This window comes from Xenopus tropicalis, chromosome 4, assembly GCF_000004195.4.
Source record: "Xenopus tropicalis strain Nigerian chromosome 4, UCB_Xtro_10.0, whole genome shotgun sequence".
Classification (NCBI taxonomy): Eukaryota; Metazoa; Chordata; class Amphibia; order Anura; family Pipidae; genus Xenopus; species Xenopus tropicalis.
Window position 1 is genome coordinate 64,794,353 of NC_030680.2, and position 13,384 is coordinate 64,807,736.

General features: G+C 38.0%; 1 protein-coding gene across 1 annotated transcript; it reads left to right on the forward strand.

Moving 5' to 3' along the window:
• Positions 1-109: 109 nt before the first annotated feature.
• Positions 110-7,849, forward strand: emc8 (ER membrane protein complex subunit 8). The gene is made up of 6 exons (NM_203850.1): positions 110-332; positions 1,280-1,489; positions 3,202-3,278; positions 3,940-4,009; positions 4,442-4,536; positions 6,802-7,849. Exons 2-6 carry the CDS (start codon positions 1,283-1,285, stop codon positions 6,959-6,961), a joined length of 609 nt encoding a protein of 202 aa, NP_989181.1. The 5' UTR covers positions 110-332; positions 1,280-1,282; the 3' UTR covers positions 6,962-7,849.
• Positions 7,850-13,384: the final 5,535 nt, after the last annotated feature.

The following is a 13,384-nucleotide window of genomic DNA, read 5'->3' on the forward strand; positions in this document are numbered from 1 at the left end:
GCGCTCCGCCCCATCACATGACTTCAAGTCGCAGATTCAGCCTTGACATATATGTAGCAGCTGGTTGGGCTTCGCTTTATTGTAGGATGGTTCAGGAGCCGGCATCTCGCTTTGCGGCTGCGTGCTAGTGCGAAGGTTCACGGTGCAAAAATATTCTAGGCCGGGGTATTGCTTACCGGAAGCAACCGGGGAAAAGAAGGAGGGAGAGGAGCGGAGGAAATATGAAGGCCCAGTAACCGGAGTGTGGCACTGCTCTTCGGATTCAAGCATTAGGCTGTAATAGTTGGGCCTGCTCGGTCATTCATCGCTGGACCCTCAGTCACTAATACGGGGTATGGGGATACGTGTGCTGTATATATTACATTAAATGAATGATTGGGTTACTGCGGCACTACTGAGATCTGCGTGTTATATATTACAGAATCGTCACATTAATCGAGCCCATGTGCCATTGTTAAAATTATTTTTATTTTTTCATTCTCACTGCATCTACAACCCAATTTTGCTTTCCTCCTCCGTCACCTCCGTTCTTAATAACACAGGTTATTTATCATTGTTTTATGTCAGGTGGTTAATTTTTTATACAGTCAGCATAATAAATGGAAGAGATGCTGTGTGTATGGGTTAGAATAAGCCCAAAATAATGTATTTATATACACCATATTTATATACATAATATAATAATATAAAACTTTTTAGTGCACACATTGATTCTAGATTTTATTATCACTGCAATCACATAAAAAGTACCAGCATATTTACCCCCCAGCTTCTTATGGCACAGGGCTAAATATAGCTTTTCATGGTCTCCAGATTAACTGAGCCATATGCTCCTATGCTACGTTAACCCCTGATGCCTGGCCAGACATCGTATTTTTAGTATGTTCTTATTATATGTAATATACATTAATAAATGTTAGTATGGAAGCAATAGGCGCTTTGTAGCCAATGAAAATGTCCTCTATTGTGTCTGCAGGAGACAAATTATCAAATTATGTCTCCAGTTACTATCATACTTCACCATAGCAGCCTTTTTCTGAACAAAAAAAATGGCTGTGCAGCAAACATCAGCCACTGGTACAAATGCCCATGAGTAATGATCCCTTAAGTATTTGGGATAGCTACCTGTTCTATGTGAAGTTTATAAGCTTGAAAACCTCCGTTTGACTCAATCAGCTAGTACATCACATGTTTTTACTACATTTTTATTGGAGATGATACATTAAAAAGTAAGGAATTATACATTTGCTATTCTTTTCTTTTTATATATTCTGTTTAGAAAATGCCAGCATTTAAGTTAACAACACAGGCTTTCTGCAAAATGATGCTTCATAGCGCAAAATACCCATACTGTACTGTCAATGGCATTTTGGTGGCTCAGAAGCAAAAGCGCAAAGATGGTCATCAGCAAGTCCTGTTTGTAGACTGTATCCCACTCTTTCACGGCACTGTTGCTTTGGCACCTGTACTGGAAGTTGCATTAACACTGGTAAGTAACAAACTCTTATTGGTTTTTAACATATTTACTTAGGGCTTTCCAATTTTGTACTTTTTAAACTGTGAAACATTGATATAATTTTGAATGATTTCAAGATCACTGCCCTTTTTTATAAACCTAAAAGATCACAAAAAAAGTTTATTAAAACTGCCCCTTGCAGTACACTGCATAATTTTACTTAAAGGACAAGGAAAGGTTAAAATAAATTAAAATTAAATCTAAAGGCATTCTTTTTAAGTCCTTACTGCATATCTAAATTCCCAGATCCCTGCTTGCTTCTCTGAGATATGGAGCTGGCAGCCTACAGCAGTGTGAAGACTACAGTGACATCACTGAAATCTCTCTGTCCTTCCTGTAGGCTGCCAGCGGCAGCCTTCCTATTCTCTGAGCATGTGTGTAACTTGATCCTGTCTCCTGTTCTGAGCTACACATGCCCACCAGCCAATCAGAAGTGGATCTACCAGAGGGGAGGGGGGGGGGAATGATACACATGTGCAGTAAGAAGCAAGGAGGGAAAGGAAGGGAGAATACCTTTTTAAAGATGGCTGCCTGTTCTAGAAAACAGATAGAAAATGTGAAGTAAGTGTGACTGAGTAAATATTTGATTAGGTGAGCCAAAAGTGTGGCATTTTTACTAAACAATAGGAGGACTATTGGGCAGTATGGTTTTTAAATTTTGACTTGCATTCTCCTTTAATGAACATTACCACCCTTCTTGGACCACTACCATTCTAGAAGGCAGGGCACATAATCCTGTAGAGTAGGAGTTTTGTCATGGCCCTGCCTGGTGAATGGGACTTCAAGTGCTCCAAGCTGCTTTAGTAGAAGTGATCCTATAGGACTGATAATCTAGGGATTGTTGTGTACAGGAAGGGAACGAGAAATCTCTGCCCTTTTTGCTGTTTCCTCTTGCTAGACTATTTTGTGTTTAAATAACAAGCGTTGCATTTCCATGCCAAATGTGTGCATATATGTACTCTATATGAATAAAATATCAAGGCACCATTTCTAAAATCATGTCCTCAGTCGAAACACTCATTGTCTATTTTCAGACAGTTCATTGCATTAACTAAATCATTAGGAGCATAGATTTTTTTTTGTAGCTAAATGGATGCAAATCCTACCAATAATATCCCAGTATTGTGGAACATCTAGTGGAAAATCTTTCTAGAATGGTACAGAAAAGTTATAAAAGCAAATGAAGGACCAAATATTGAGTGTGGATTATACTGCATGAGTGTGTAAGATAGAGAGACTGTAGGGGCAATTTACTAAGATTTTAATTTTTGTTGTGATTTAAGATAACTGAGGCAAAAAAATCTTAAAGTAGTATACTTCCATATTTTTCCTGAACTCCAATTTTTGATATTTATCAATAAAAAAAAAATCTCAGATTTGACTATTTAATTACTTGTGGATTATCAGTGTGTTAAAAACAATAAACCTGTCGTTGACTGAATTAACACAAAAATGCACAGGGGGTTATGTAATATAAGATGCAAAGTTTGCTACAGTTCTTATCACTTAAAGCAGCAAATCTGCAGGTATGATTTTCTGATCACCTCTTTAAAAGCAATGGGTTGCTATGGGCTACTGCCCCAGGCAAAGTGTGTGTCTTTTATTACATATGTACATTAGACTGTTACGGTTATTGTGTTGCATGGCTACTATTGCTCACATTTCTATTTTTTTTTTTTTTCTAGATAGATACCTGGTGCAAAGAGAATGACTATGTGATTGCTGGATATTACCAAGCAAATGAACGTCTAAAAGACACCAGGTCAGTTGTGTTTGTACAGTCTAAATCTTGCCATACAGGGTAAGATCCACTCGCTTGGTGAGGTCCTCAGGTGAGCGGATCTTCTCCCGATATACCCATCTAAGGGTGGGAGGCTAATTTGCTTCGAATTAAATGGTGCTATAGGCGCCTTCTGTTGAGGACTGCATCAACAAGCCAATGTGGTCCCTGATCCAATGGAAAAATCAAACCTGGCCATTCGAGATCTGGACGATTTCAGGCCAGATGTCGGTCAGGGAGGTCCTATGTTTGTGCACATACACGGCCAGATAAGCTGTCGAATCTGTCTAAAGGCCTTTGTATGGCCACCTTTAGCATTACTCTTTGGTGTTTTTTTAGGGTAGTTGCCATTGTTTTTGTTATCTGACCAAGTGGTCCACTTGCCAAATAAGGATCAATCTCTTACTTGTTTGTGTTCCAGTACTGCATCTCTTCAGCTGACCAGACTTCCTGCCTGGCCAGACCAATTGTGATCCACTGGTTGTATGTGATTGAAACTACCTCCATAAGTGACCATACATGCAGTCATAGGCTATTAGGCCCAAACTTTCCAACAATGGCTGTTTTTAAAGTCACCTTATTCATACATGATTTTTTCCCTACACATGTACTCCAATAACTATGTTTTCCCTTTTTTTCTCAGTCCAAACCAAGTGGCTGAAAGAATAGCGTCACGGATAGCTGAAGGCTTTAATGATGCCGCTTTAATAATGGTATTAAAATTTCTTATTCTATAAATCTTTTATGTGAAAAGTCTTTCGCAAACCACTCTTTTTTTGCTTTCTCTGTTTGTTCCATTCAGTGAGATGTTGAATTAATATCCCTTCAAAACCCTTATGAGTAATCTGTTGTACAGTACAGCAGAATATGTTGGAGTTTTATAAATATGTGCTAATAATATCAAACTATTTTAAGTGTCAGCCAACATAAAATTTTGGGTCTCACAGTAATATGAATTAGAAGATGTTAGTATAATCTTGTCAGTTACTGATAAAAGACCCATCGCAAATCAGTTTGAGCTGCTTTATACAGAAATTTTTGACACACTGGCAACACAGATGCTACAAAGGGGATGCTTGATCACTATAGGCAACAGCATAAAATATCCACGGTCTTTTTTTTTTTTTTTTTCTTCTCTCTGACAGGTAGACAACAGTAAGTTCTCCATGGAATGTATAAGTCCTTCCTTTCATGTGTATGAGCACCATGATAACAGGTGGAAAAGCAGAGACCCACATGAGTGAGTTATTGCAATCAAGTTTACTGTTGATTTACTATTGATTATTAGTATATGTTGAACTATTGAAATTCTGAAATCTTTATCTATAAAAGTTTCCAACACTTCTACATATAAGTGTCAATTGATGTCCCAGGATTGAGGGAGAAAAATAAAAATAGGCATACAAGGAGAAAATATCCAAAAAGAGGCAACACAAGAACTTCCTGTGACACAAGTTAATTTCTGCTTACATATTTAATGTTTTTATAAATGCCTTCATAAAAGCGACCACTAGATGGAAATTCATCTATCAATCATTTTGCATGAATTGCTATGAGGGCAGCACACCATAGTTGGTCAATTCTGTCTTTTGTGCTTAGAGTACAGGTGAATTTGCTATAAATGCACGTATGTATAACTTCATTTATATTGCACTACTAATGTATGCAGCACTGTATATTATCTGGCATAGGAAAATCTAAAGAAACTGGACTTGCTGATTAATCATTGAGGACATTTCACTACTCATCCGAGCAGCTTCTTCAGTTCAACTGGTATGGGAAGTTCTTAGCATATGAACTCTTCCCCTAATCCACATTGTAACTCTTCAGGGCTCTGGCACACGAGGAGATTTGTCACCTGCGTTTTTTCCCCCTGGCGCTTTGGCGACAAGTCGCCACGACAATACCCACAAAGAGATTTCATGCGAGTTGAGCTCCGGGCGATCTGCTACCCATGGTACACTCAAAAGTTAACCCCCCCTCGTGTTTACTCAAGTCGCTCAGAAAAGGGTCTGTGTGCGATTTGAAACAGCAGGCGATTTGAAGTAGCCTCCGTATGTTTTGACGCTGGCGATTTCCATTGATTTAGCATTGGCGTCTTGTCGCTTGTCTTGTCGCCAAATCGCTCTTTTAAAAATCGCCGGCGACAAATCTCCTCGTGTGCCAGAGCCCTCAGGTGATACCTGAAACTCACAGAGGTGTGAATGCTGTGAAGTTACTTTCATAGCTAAAGAATGGAAGAAGCTGCTCGGATGAGTGGTTAAACGTCCTAAATGATTACTAATGATTGTGCAAAGTAACAAATGGGCGCCAGAAGGTTCTTGCAGTTGAACAATAGAAATGGTTTATTGTCAGAGACAATCAATGTGCAGGGTTATAGCAATACTCGCACAGAGCAAATATCAGGTAACTACACAGAAAGTAGAAAAATATCGTGTCCACCTGTATAGCCTACCTCAGCCAAGGATGGGGAAGGCAAGGACCACCAACCAGCACGGCCTCCCTGCGGAGAGTAGCCTGGCCAAGTATCTATATCCTCAGGGTGTCCCTTAGCAGCCAAGGATCCCTCACAGCCAACTATGGATCAGGGATAGGAACTGACCTGATACCTGCGTTTTAACCGTGGCCCTGCTCTAAGGCAACAATGCCTGTAGGGAAAAATACTCCCAGCTAATTTCTCCTGGTTGGAGCCGGAAAACTGCTCTTTCTAAATAATCTCACTATCTCACTTTCCTAGAAAGTGCTCTTATAAATTATCCTGACACTTACTATCCCTCATTCACGGGGTCCCTGTCCCCGACTCCTTTAGAGTAGCCTCTAGGGTACTCGCTTTACTGGGGCCCTGTTGATCACAGACTCAGTGGAACTTCCACCTAGGTCAGCAGATGCAGCCAAAGAGGGAGACCCACCCCCCTGCTAAGCACTATATCAGAATGCCAAGGGAGTGGTCTCCCTGTTAACCAATAAGACACATAGGCAAAACTCTAAACTGATACATGGGTCTTTGCCCAGTAATAGCACAAACCAAGGAAACTGCAGGGTTTAAAGCTATAGGGACATGTTAACCCTATGGGTCTCTACATATACATACTCAAAAAGTGCTATGTGCTAAGAGACACAGAAAGTAGAAAAATGGGGTAACCCGATTAGCTTTGGGCATGGCCCTTTTCACCTTTTGTATTGGTTGTAAGTTGCCAGTGTCCAATGTATAAACCCATTTATTGTACAGAGTAAAATATATTGGAACTTTATAAAAACATGTTAATTATAATAGGGGTCCCTGCCCCATAAAGCTTGCAATCTTGAGTGAAAGAAAAACTACCTTTTACCTTTTTAAAGCTTAATTTCATATATATATATATATATATATAACTTGAATTCAGTTATTTTTCAATTGTTTATTCATATCTGTATGTATCTGTTACGACTTTAGCATCTACAAGGGATATAAAAAAACAGACCCTTTTTAGTAATGTGGTTGTGTTTTTTTGTTTTTTTTTACTAGGGATTTATTTGAAGACTGGCCAGAAGCTCAGAAAATTACTGCATCGCTCCTAGACAGCAGGTCATATGAAACTCTTGTGGATTTTGATAGTCATCTTGATGATCTGCGGAATGACTGGGCCAACCCAGATATCAACAAGTCCATTCTTCATCTATGCTAAGATAATAGAGATTTCTGGTGTGGTCCATGCTATGCAAGATGACCTCTGAATGTAGAATCTGTTGTTAAGCAACATCTCTACCTAGGTGTGAAGAGGCATAAGGAAGCTGGAAAAGTTCTCAAGCTGTTGGCCTTCCCCACTAAGAAGCCAATGCTGTTTTTCTTCATGCCACAGAGAATAATGAACTAGCCAGCAAAGTCTGAAAATGTTTGACCTTTTCAATGAAGGTTTTGTGTGCCGTTTTTCTACAAACCCAAGAGGATCATTTCTAATTCTATCAATTTTCTCAAACCACATCAAAGAAAGTGGATTTAACACAGACTTCAATATGTTCAGTTGTAATTTTTAACTCTTATAATATGGAGGCTTAAACAATGCATTTTTAAGAAACTGGCTATGCTAAGACATGGATGCCCTAAATGTTCTAACAAAGCATTTAATTTGTTGCTACATACACCGTAAAGATTACCTTGATTGTTGTGGAATTTGCACCAGATGATTAGATCCCTCAACCCATGTGTTTTGTTTTGTTTTTTTTAAATTTTTTAGAACTACATGAATTAGCTTAATTCATTTAACAAGATCCTAGTTGTCATAGACTTAAAGGATTTTGTTGCTTCCCATCAGTATAATACACTAGTTTTAGTGTGTTTCTCAGATGTTTGCAAATAGCTCACTTGGCTGACCATTATGTTTTTTATGTTACAAATTATTTTACAAAATTTACGCATATCCAACCTCAGTTCACCTTTTTTTTTTTAATAAACCTTTTTTCAATAATCAAAGTGATTTATTTTTCCTTAATCTGAAAGGCATACCCCATATTTTGTTTTGATTATTGTATCTCCAAATAATTTAAAGTCTAAAATAAAATTCACTTGAAGTAAATACGTTTTTTTTTTTTTATTGGCATTATAATAATGGTTTAAATGGAAGTTAAGTGTCTGGCTATAAAGTATGAATCTAGCCAGAAGTGTTTCCTACACAAAGGTAAGTATTTCTACAAGTTATTAGATTTTGAGACACTCAGTATTGGAGTGTCTCAAAATCTTTGTCAGTGCAGAAAACTGATGTCAGTCCGCAACGATCACCTTTTAACATAAGGTCACGTGTAGAATCTTTGCTCAGATTGCGATAATTGTTTTGATTGTAGCCTTTAAAGGGGCATTTTTAAGAGCGAAGACACACATGGCGATTAGTCACAGCAACGTTTTAAAAAGTGGCATTGACTTGTCCGGGCAGCGGAAATCCAAGCATGATTAGTCGGAGCAACTAATACAGTAGTACCCTATGACAGGAAAGTCACCGCATATGACTTTTTTTAAAAGTCGCAGCAACTAATCTCCCCCCCCCCCCCAATGGCCCTAAATGTGTCTACCGTGTGCCTGTAATATCCAGAAAACAATCTGATTGTGAGGCTAGAATTTTTTTTTTTTTTTTTTATTCCATTAAGGCTCTCTAGTATATTAGTCTGTCAGTCAGAACCCTTTTGGTTGCTAGTGTAAGCAGGACTTAAAATCAGAACTGTCTAAAAGGACAGAATACCATCCTTATTGGTATTACTAATGAACAGCATACAACATACTTTTTGCCTGTTTTAATATCTGCTTTTTGATATTACATATTCTACTTCTATTTATACAAACACAATCACAAAGGCCATGTACAATGCAAAGTATTCACTTCTTCATGATTAATAAATTACAATGCAAAATAAGGGCTCATACTCACAAGCGTTTTTATGCTTTCAAATGCACATTTGAGACGCATGTTTGAGTTCACCAAAATGCACTTGCTAATTAATTCCATTATGTTCTGCCTGGTTGTGCTCACAAGCATTCAGAGTTGCATTTTACACCATTTGGGTTTCAACAGGTTTTTTTGTTTTTTTAGATGCAACATGCTGCATTTTGTGGTACTTGATGCCCGTTCATAATTCTGTAGAATAAAGGGTTGCGTTTGGAACTGACAAAAATGCACATAGTTGCGTTTAAAAAAAAAATGCAATCTATGTGTGTTTAGTGCGCTCATCATGCATTTGTAAACACATTAAAAGAAAAAAAAAAATGATCTTACCCGCACACCCTGGCACTCCAGGCAGTGAAACTTGGTGCACAAATGCCAGAGGGATCGGCACCCTCCCCTCCCAAAATACAGCACAAAAAGTTAAGCACCGGAACTCAAGTTAAATCAAGCAGGGCAAGCCCTTGCTAATTTATTTGCGAATGTGAACCATGCACATTCACAAATAAATTTGCAAGGGCTCTGGCATTTGTGCACCAAGTTTCACTGCCTGGAGTGCCAGGGTGTGCGGGTAAGATCATTTTTTTTTTTTTTTTTTTTTTTTTTTTAAATGGTTTATGCAATGATGTTTAGTCTTATGGCTAGAAGACTCAATTTTGCTCTCATAAGACTATGCAACCTTCTCCCAGCTGACTTCAGAGACCTCCTACACTTCCTCGCAAACAGTGTACATGAAATTTCAGGTGAGTTTTCATCAACTGTGGCTTTCTCTTTGCCACTCTCCTATAAGGCTGTGACTGGTTGAGCACCCAGGCACCTCAGCAACTAAGGCTTGTTACTCCTTCAGAGCTGTCCAAGGTCTCTTGGCTCCCTTTTAGTGTACTCCTTGCACAGCCAATTACTTTTTTTGGACAGCATGTTATTGTTAGATTTACAGGTGTGCCATACACTTCCTGTCTTAAAGGAATAGTTCAGTGTAAAAATGAAACTGGGTAAAATGGATAGACAGCGCAAAATAAAAAATATTTGCAATATAGTTAATAAGGCAAAAATGTAATCTATATTAGTGACTTTAGGGAGGGGCACATGGAACATATCTGTCAGTTAGTTTGTGAGCACACAGGTCAGATTCAATAGCAAGCTAACTAAACCGTTATGCCCCATATGGCCCCGACTCAAATCATTGATTGGCTACTGACTGCTAACAGCTTAGAGAGCTATAAAGGAGGAAGTAGTGTTATGGCCTTTATGTTCATTTTTACACTGAACTGCTCCTTTAAAGGAACAGTAACACCAAAAAACAGACTTCAATATGTTCAGTTGTAATTTTTAACTCTTATAATATGGAGGCTTAAACAATGCATTTTTAAGAAACTGGCTATGCTAAGACATGGATGCCCTAAATGTTCTAACAAAGCATTTAATTTGTTGCTACATACACCGTAAGCAGATAACAGATAAGTAGCAGATTCCCATTGTATTCTACACAGTTTATCTGTTATCTTCTTATGTAACCTGTGCCTTTTCTCCTTTTTTCAATTTAAATGGCTGCCCCCATGGCTACACAGCAGCTATTTCTATTAACTACAGTAGTCTTTCTGAAGCAAACACACAACTTTTACCAGTGCAGGGCAATAGTACATTATATTTTAATTATTTTAAAACGTTTTTATTTTTTAGTGTTACTGTTCCTTTAATAATTATATCAAATGCCAAAGGATAGTCAGTGACTTGGAAATTGGTTTGTATTCATTCCCTGAGTTGTGCTTTTCATTTATTTTCAAGAGCTGCTTGGAATGTTCTATTGTTTCCATGGCTTAGGTTATGCCACATTACTGACCACAAGCTGGACATGTATTTTTACCACAATCCATTAAAAGCCCTTAAATCTCCATTTAAATAATTATGTGACTTTGGAGAAGAATTACCTACTCTAGTGATAGTTTAGCTGTGTTCTATTACAGGGGGTATATCCTTATACAATCGGTTCATTTGTGTTTTCTTATAGTTAATTTAAATTGTTTTCACTTTGACATGAATGTGTTTAAAGAAGTGGGCCACCTTTATATTAATTTTTAGCATGCTATAGAATGCCCTTTGCAACTTTGCAATTAGTTTTATTTATTAATCTTTTATAGTTTTTGAATTATTTGCCTTCCTCTTCTGCCACTTTCCAGCTTTCCAATGGGGGTCACTGACCCCAGAAGCCAAAACTGTTGCTCTGCAAGACTGCATTTTTATTATAATTGTTAAGGTGTATTACTTATCTTTCTGTGCAGGCCCACTACTATTTATATTCCTATCTCTCATTTAAACCACTGCCTGGTTACTAGGGTAAAAAAAGACCCTAGCAACCAGATAGCTGCTAAAAAAACAAATGGACAGCTGCTGAACAAAACGCTAAATAACTAAAAACAATAAAAAAATAAACGCCAGTTGCTAATTGTGTCTAAGTTAATTTAAAGGTGAATTACTCCTTTGTTGCTTTACTGGATGGGTGTGCTGCTTCTTGCAGGAGTGATGGTTATATGTTTCCGATGGGCACTATGGAGATACGAATGAATCGTTTTTATGTCCGGTTACAAACACTTCCTGAACGCTATGTTGCACAATAACATGTTGATTGGGTTTTGTATAAATACATTTTTACAGTCAAGCATTTTAGAGGATATTGGTGATAAAAGTGGCAAGGTAGGATGCATATACATATAAAATACAGTGAAGGCATGAGTGTATCACTTATATAATAAAGTAGGGAAACTGTATAATTAATGCAAATATAAAAGGCTTTAAAGAGAGACTTTCCTGTGATCTGTTATATTTAATACTAGTATTGGAGTTATCAGACACCTCTGTTGAATGAGCACAATTTTTCCTTAATGGAGTAGTCTTATTTCTTCCTGGGACTTTCACTGTGGAGCTGTGCTTGATGTCAGGAAGGCAACATTTAGGGGCTGATTTACTAAGACACGATTTCGAATCCGAATTGGAAAAATTCCAATTGGAAACGAACATTTTGCGACTTTTTCGGTAATTTTGCGATTTTTTCGTATTTTTTGCGATTTTTTCGGCGTCTTTACGATTTTTGCGTAAAAACGCGAGTTTTTCGTAGCCATTACGAAAGTTGCGCAAAGTCGCGTTTTTTTCGTAGCGTTAACACTTGCGCGCAAAGTCGCGTCTTTTTCGTAGTGTTAAAACTTAAAAGGCGCGACGTTTCGCGCAAGTTTTAACGCTACGGAAAAATCGCGACTTTGCGCAACTTTCGTAATGGCTACGAAAAACTCGCATTTTTACGCAAAAATCGTAAAGACGCCGAAAAAATCGCAAAAGATACGAAAAAATCGCAAAAGATACGAAAAAAATCGCAAAAGATACGAAAAAATCGCAATATTACCGATCATTACGAAAAAAACGCAATCGGACACATTCGGCCCGTTCGTGGGTTAGTAAATGTGCCCCTTAGAGTTTATTTTATGAGCCTGACGTAAAGAACGGTTTAGAGTAGAGCACAGTTTATTAGTAATGCTACAAACTACTGTCCACAGCTTGCTATAGCATAGTAAATTGACAAAAGCAAAGTTCCCTCTACCTTTTCTATTAGCCACGGGCTGATTTGGCCCAACCACTTTAATAATATTGATTAACTGCTGTATACATTTTGTATGATGCTTCATACATTTGGCACTGTATAATAATGCACACTAGTTTGTTTCATTTCCCTAATAAAGGATACCCAATTAATGAAAGGGAAAGGGGTCATATAATATTTGTATTTTTAAACAGAATGTTTGGGAAGAGCACAAACAGGGACCATTGCACCACTCTTTTCATTCATACCGGTCCTGTTTGCTCTTACGTTTTCTATTTTCATAGCCTGTAAGGGAGGACAAAGGCCAAATTGCTTAAAGCATGGCTAAGGTGAGTCACTGGCGCATTTCTCATTTACACAACCATTACTAAAATAGACTTTATAAAACTTGAGCTTATACCAGCATGGTTGATTTCTGATTGCTACTTTGTTCTGTGGCAGTACTAGCTATGGGACACACTTATTGAAAATTAAATTCCATCTCTCCTTCATTTATCTAAGGACAATTTGTATTGCTTCTTGTGTAGCAGTTAAAATGCTTCCTGTTTGCTTGCCTGTTAGGTTGGGATTAGCAGGAAGAGCTACAAATTGTTCTGTACCTGTTGGTCACAATTGGATAATGAGGGAGGAGCACCTGGGTCAGAGAGCGGGACTGGGTAGGCCGGGGCCCACCAGTTTTTTTCCCTGTGTCCCGCAGTCCCAGTCCGACCCTGAGCTGGGATCCTTGTCCTTTTTACTACCAGGGAGAACTATTTGCAGGGGTACAGTCCTATAGGAATGCCAACTTTTCCACATGCCTGCACACTACTTAACTGCTTGTTCATGGAAAATAAAATTTCTACAGTGTATAGTTTTGCGTTAAAGGGGCTGTTCACCTTGACAAAACTTAAAATTTTCAAATAATTATACCACAAATAATTACTTTACTAATTCTTTTCTTATTTCTTCCTATTCTCTATTCTTTACAGCTTTTCTAATATTTAAAGGGAAGATAATACCCAAAACTCACAAATGAATGTGAATTTGGACAGAATGCCCTTTGGAGTACTTTTGCAGAGCAGGAGACACTTCCACTTGCAGTAACTGAAAGG

What these genes read in the sequence shown, in the direction of transcription:
- emc8 (NM_203850.1), top strand. Translation starts at nt 1,283, where the DNA reads ATGCCAGCATTTAAGTTAACAACACAGGCTTTCTGCAAAATGATGCTT. An exon ending in GAACGTCTAAAAGACACCAG is followed by an intron (nt 3,279 to 3,939) that starts GTCAGTTGTGTT and finishes TTTTTTTCTCAG; the next exon opens with TCCAAACCAAGTGGCTGAAA. An exon ending in ATGATGCCGCTTTAATAATG is followed by an intron (nt 4,010 to 4,441) that starts GTATTAAAATTT and finishes TCTCTCTGACAG; the next exon opens with GTAGACAACAGTAAGTTCTC.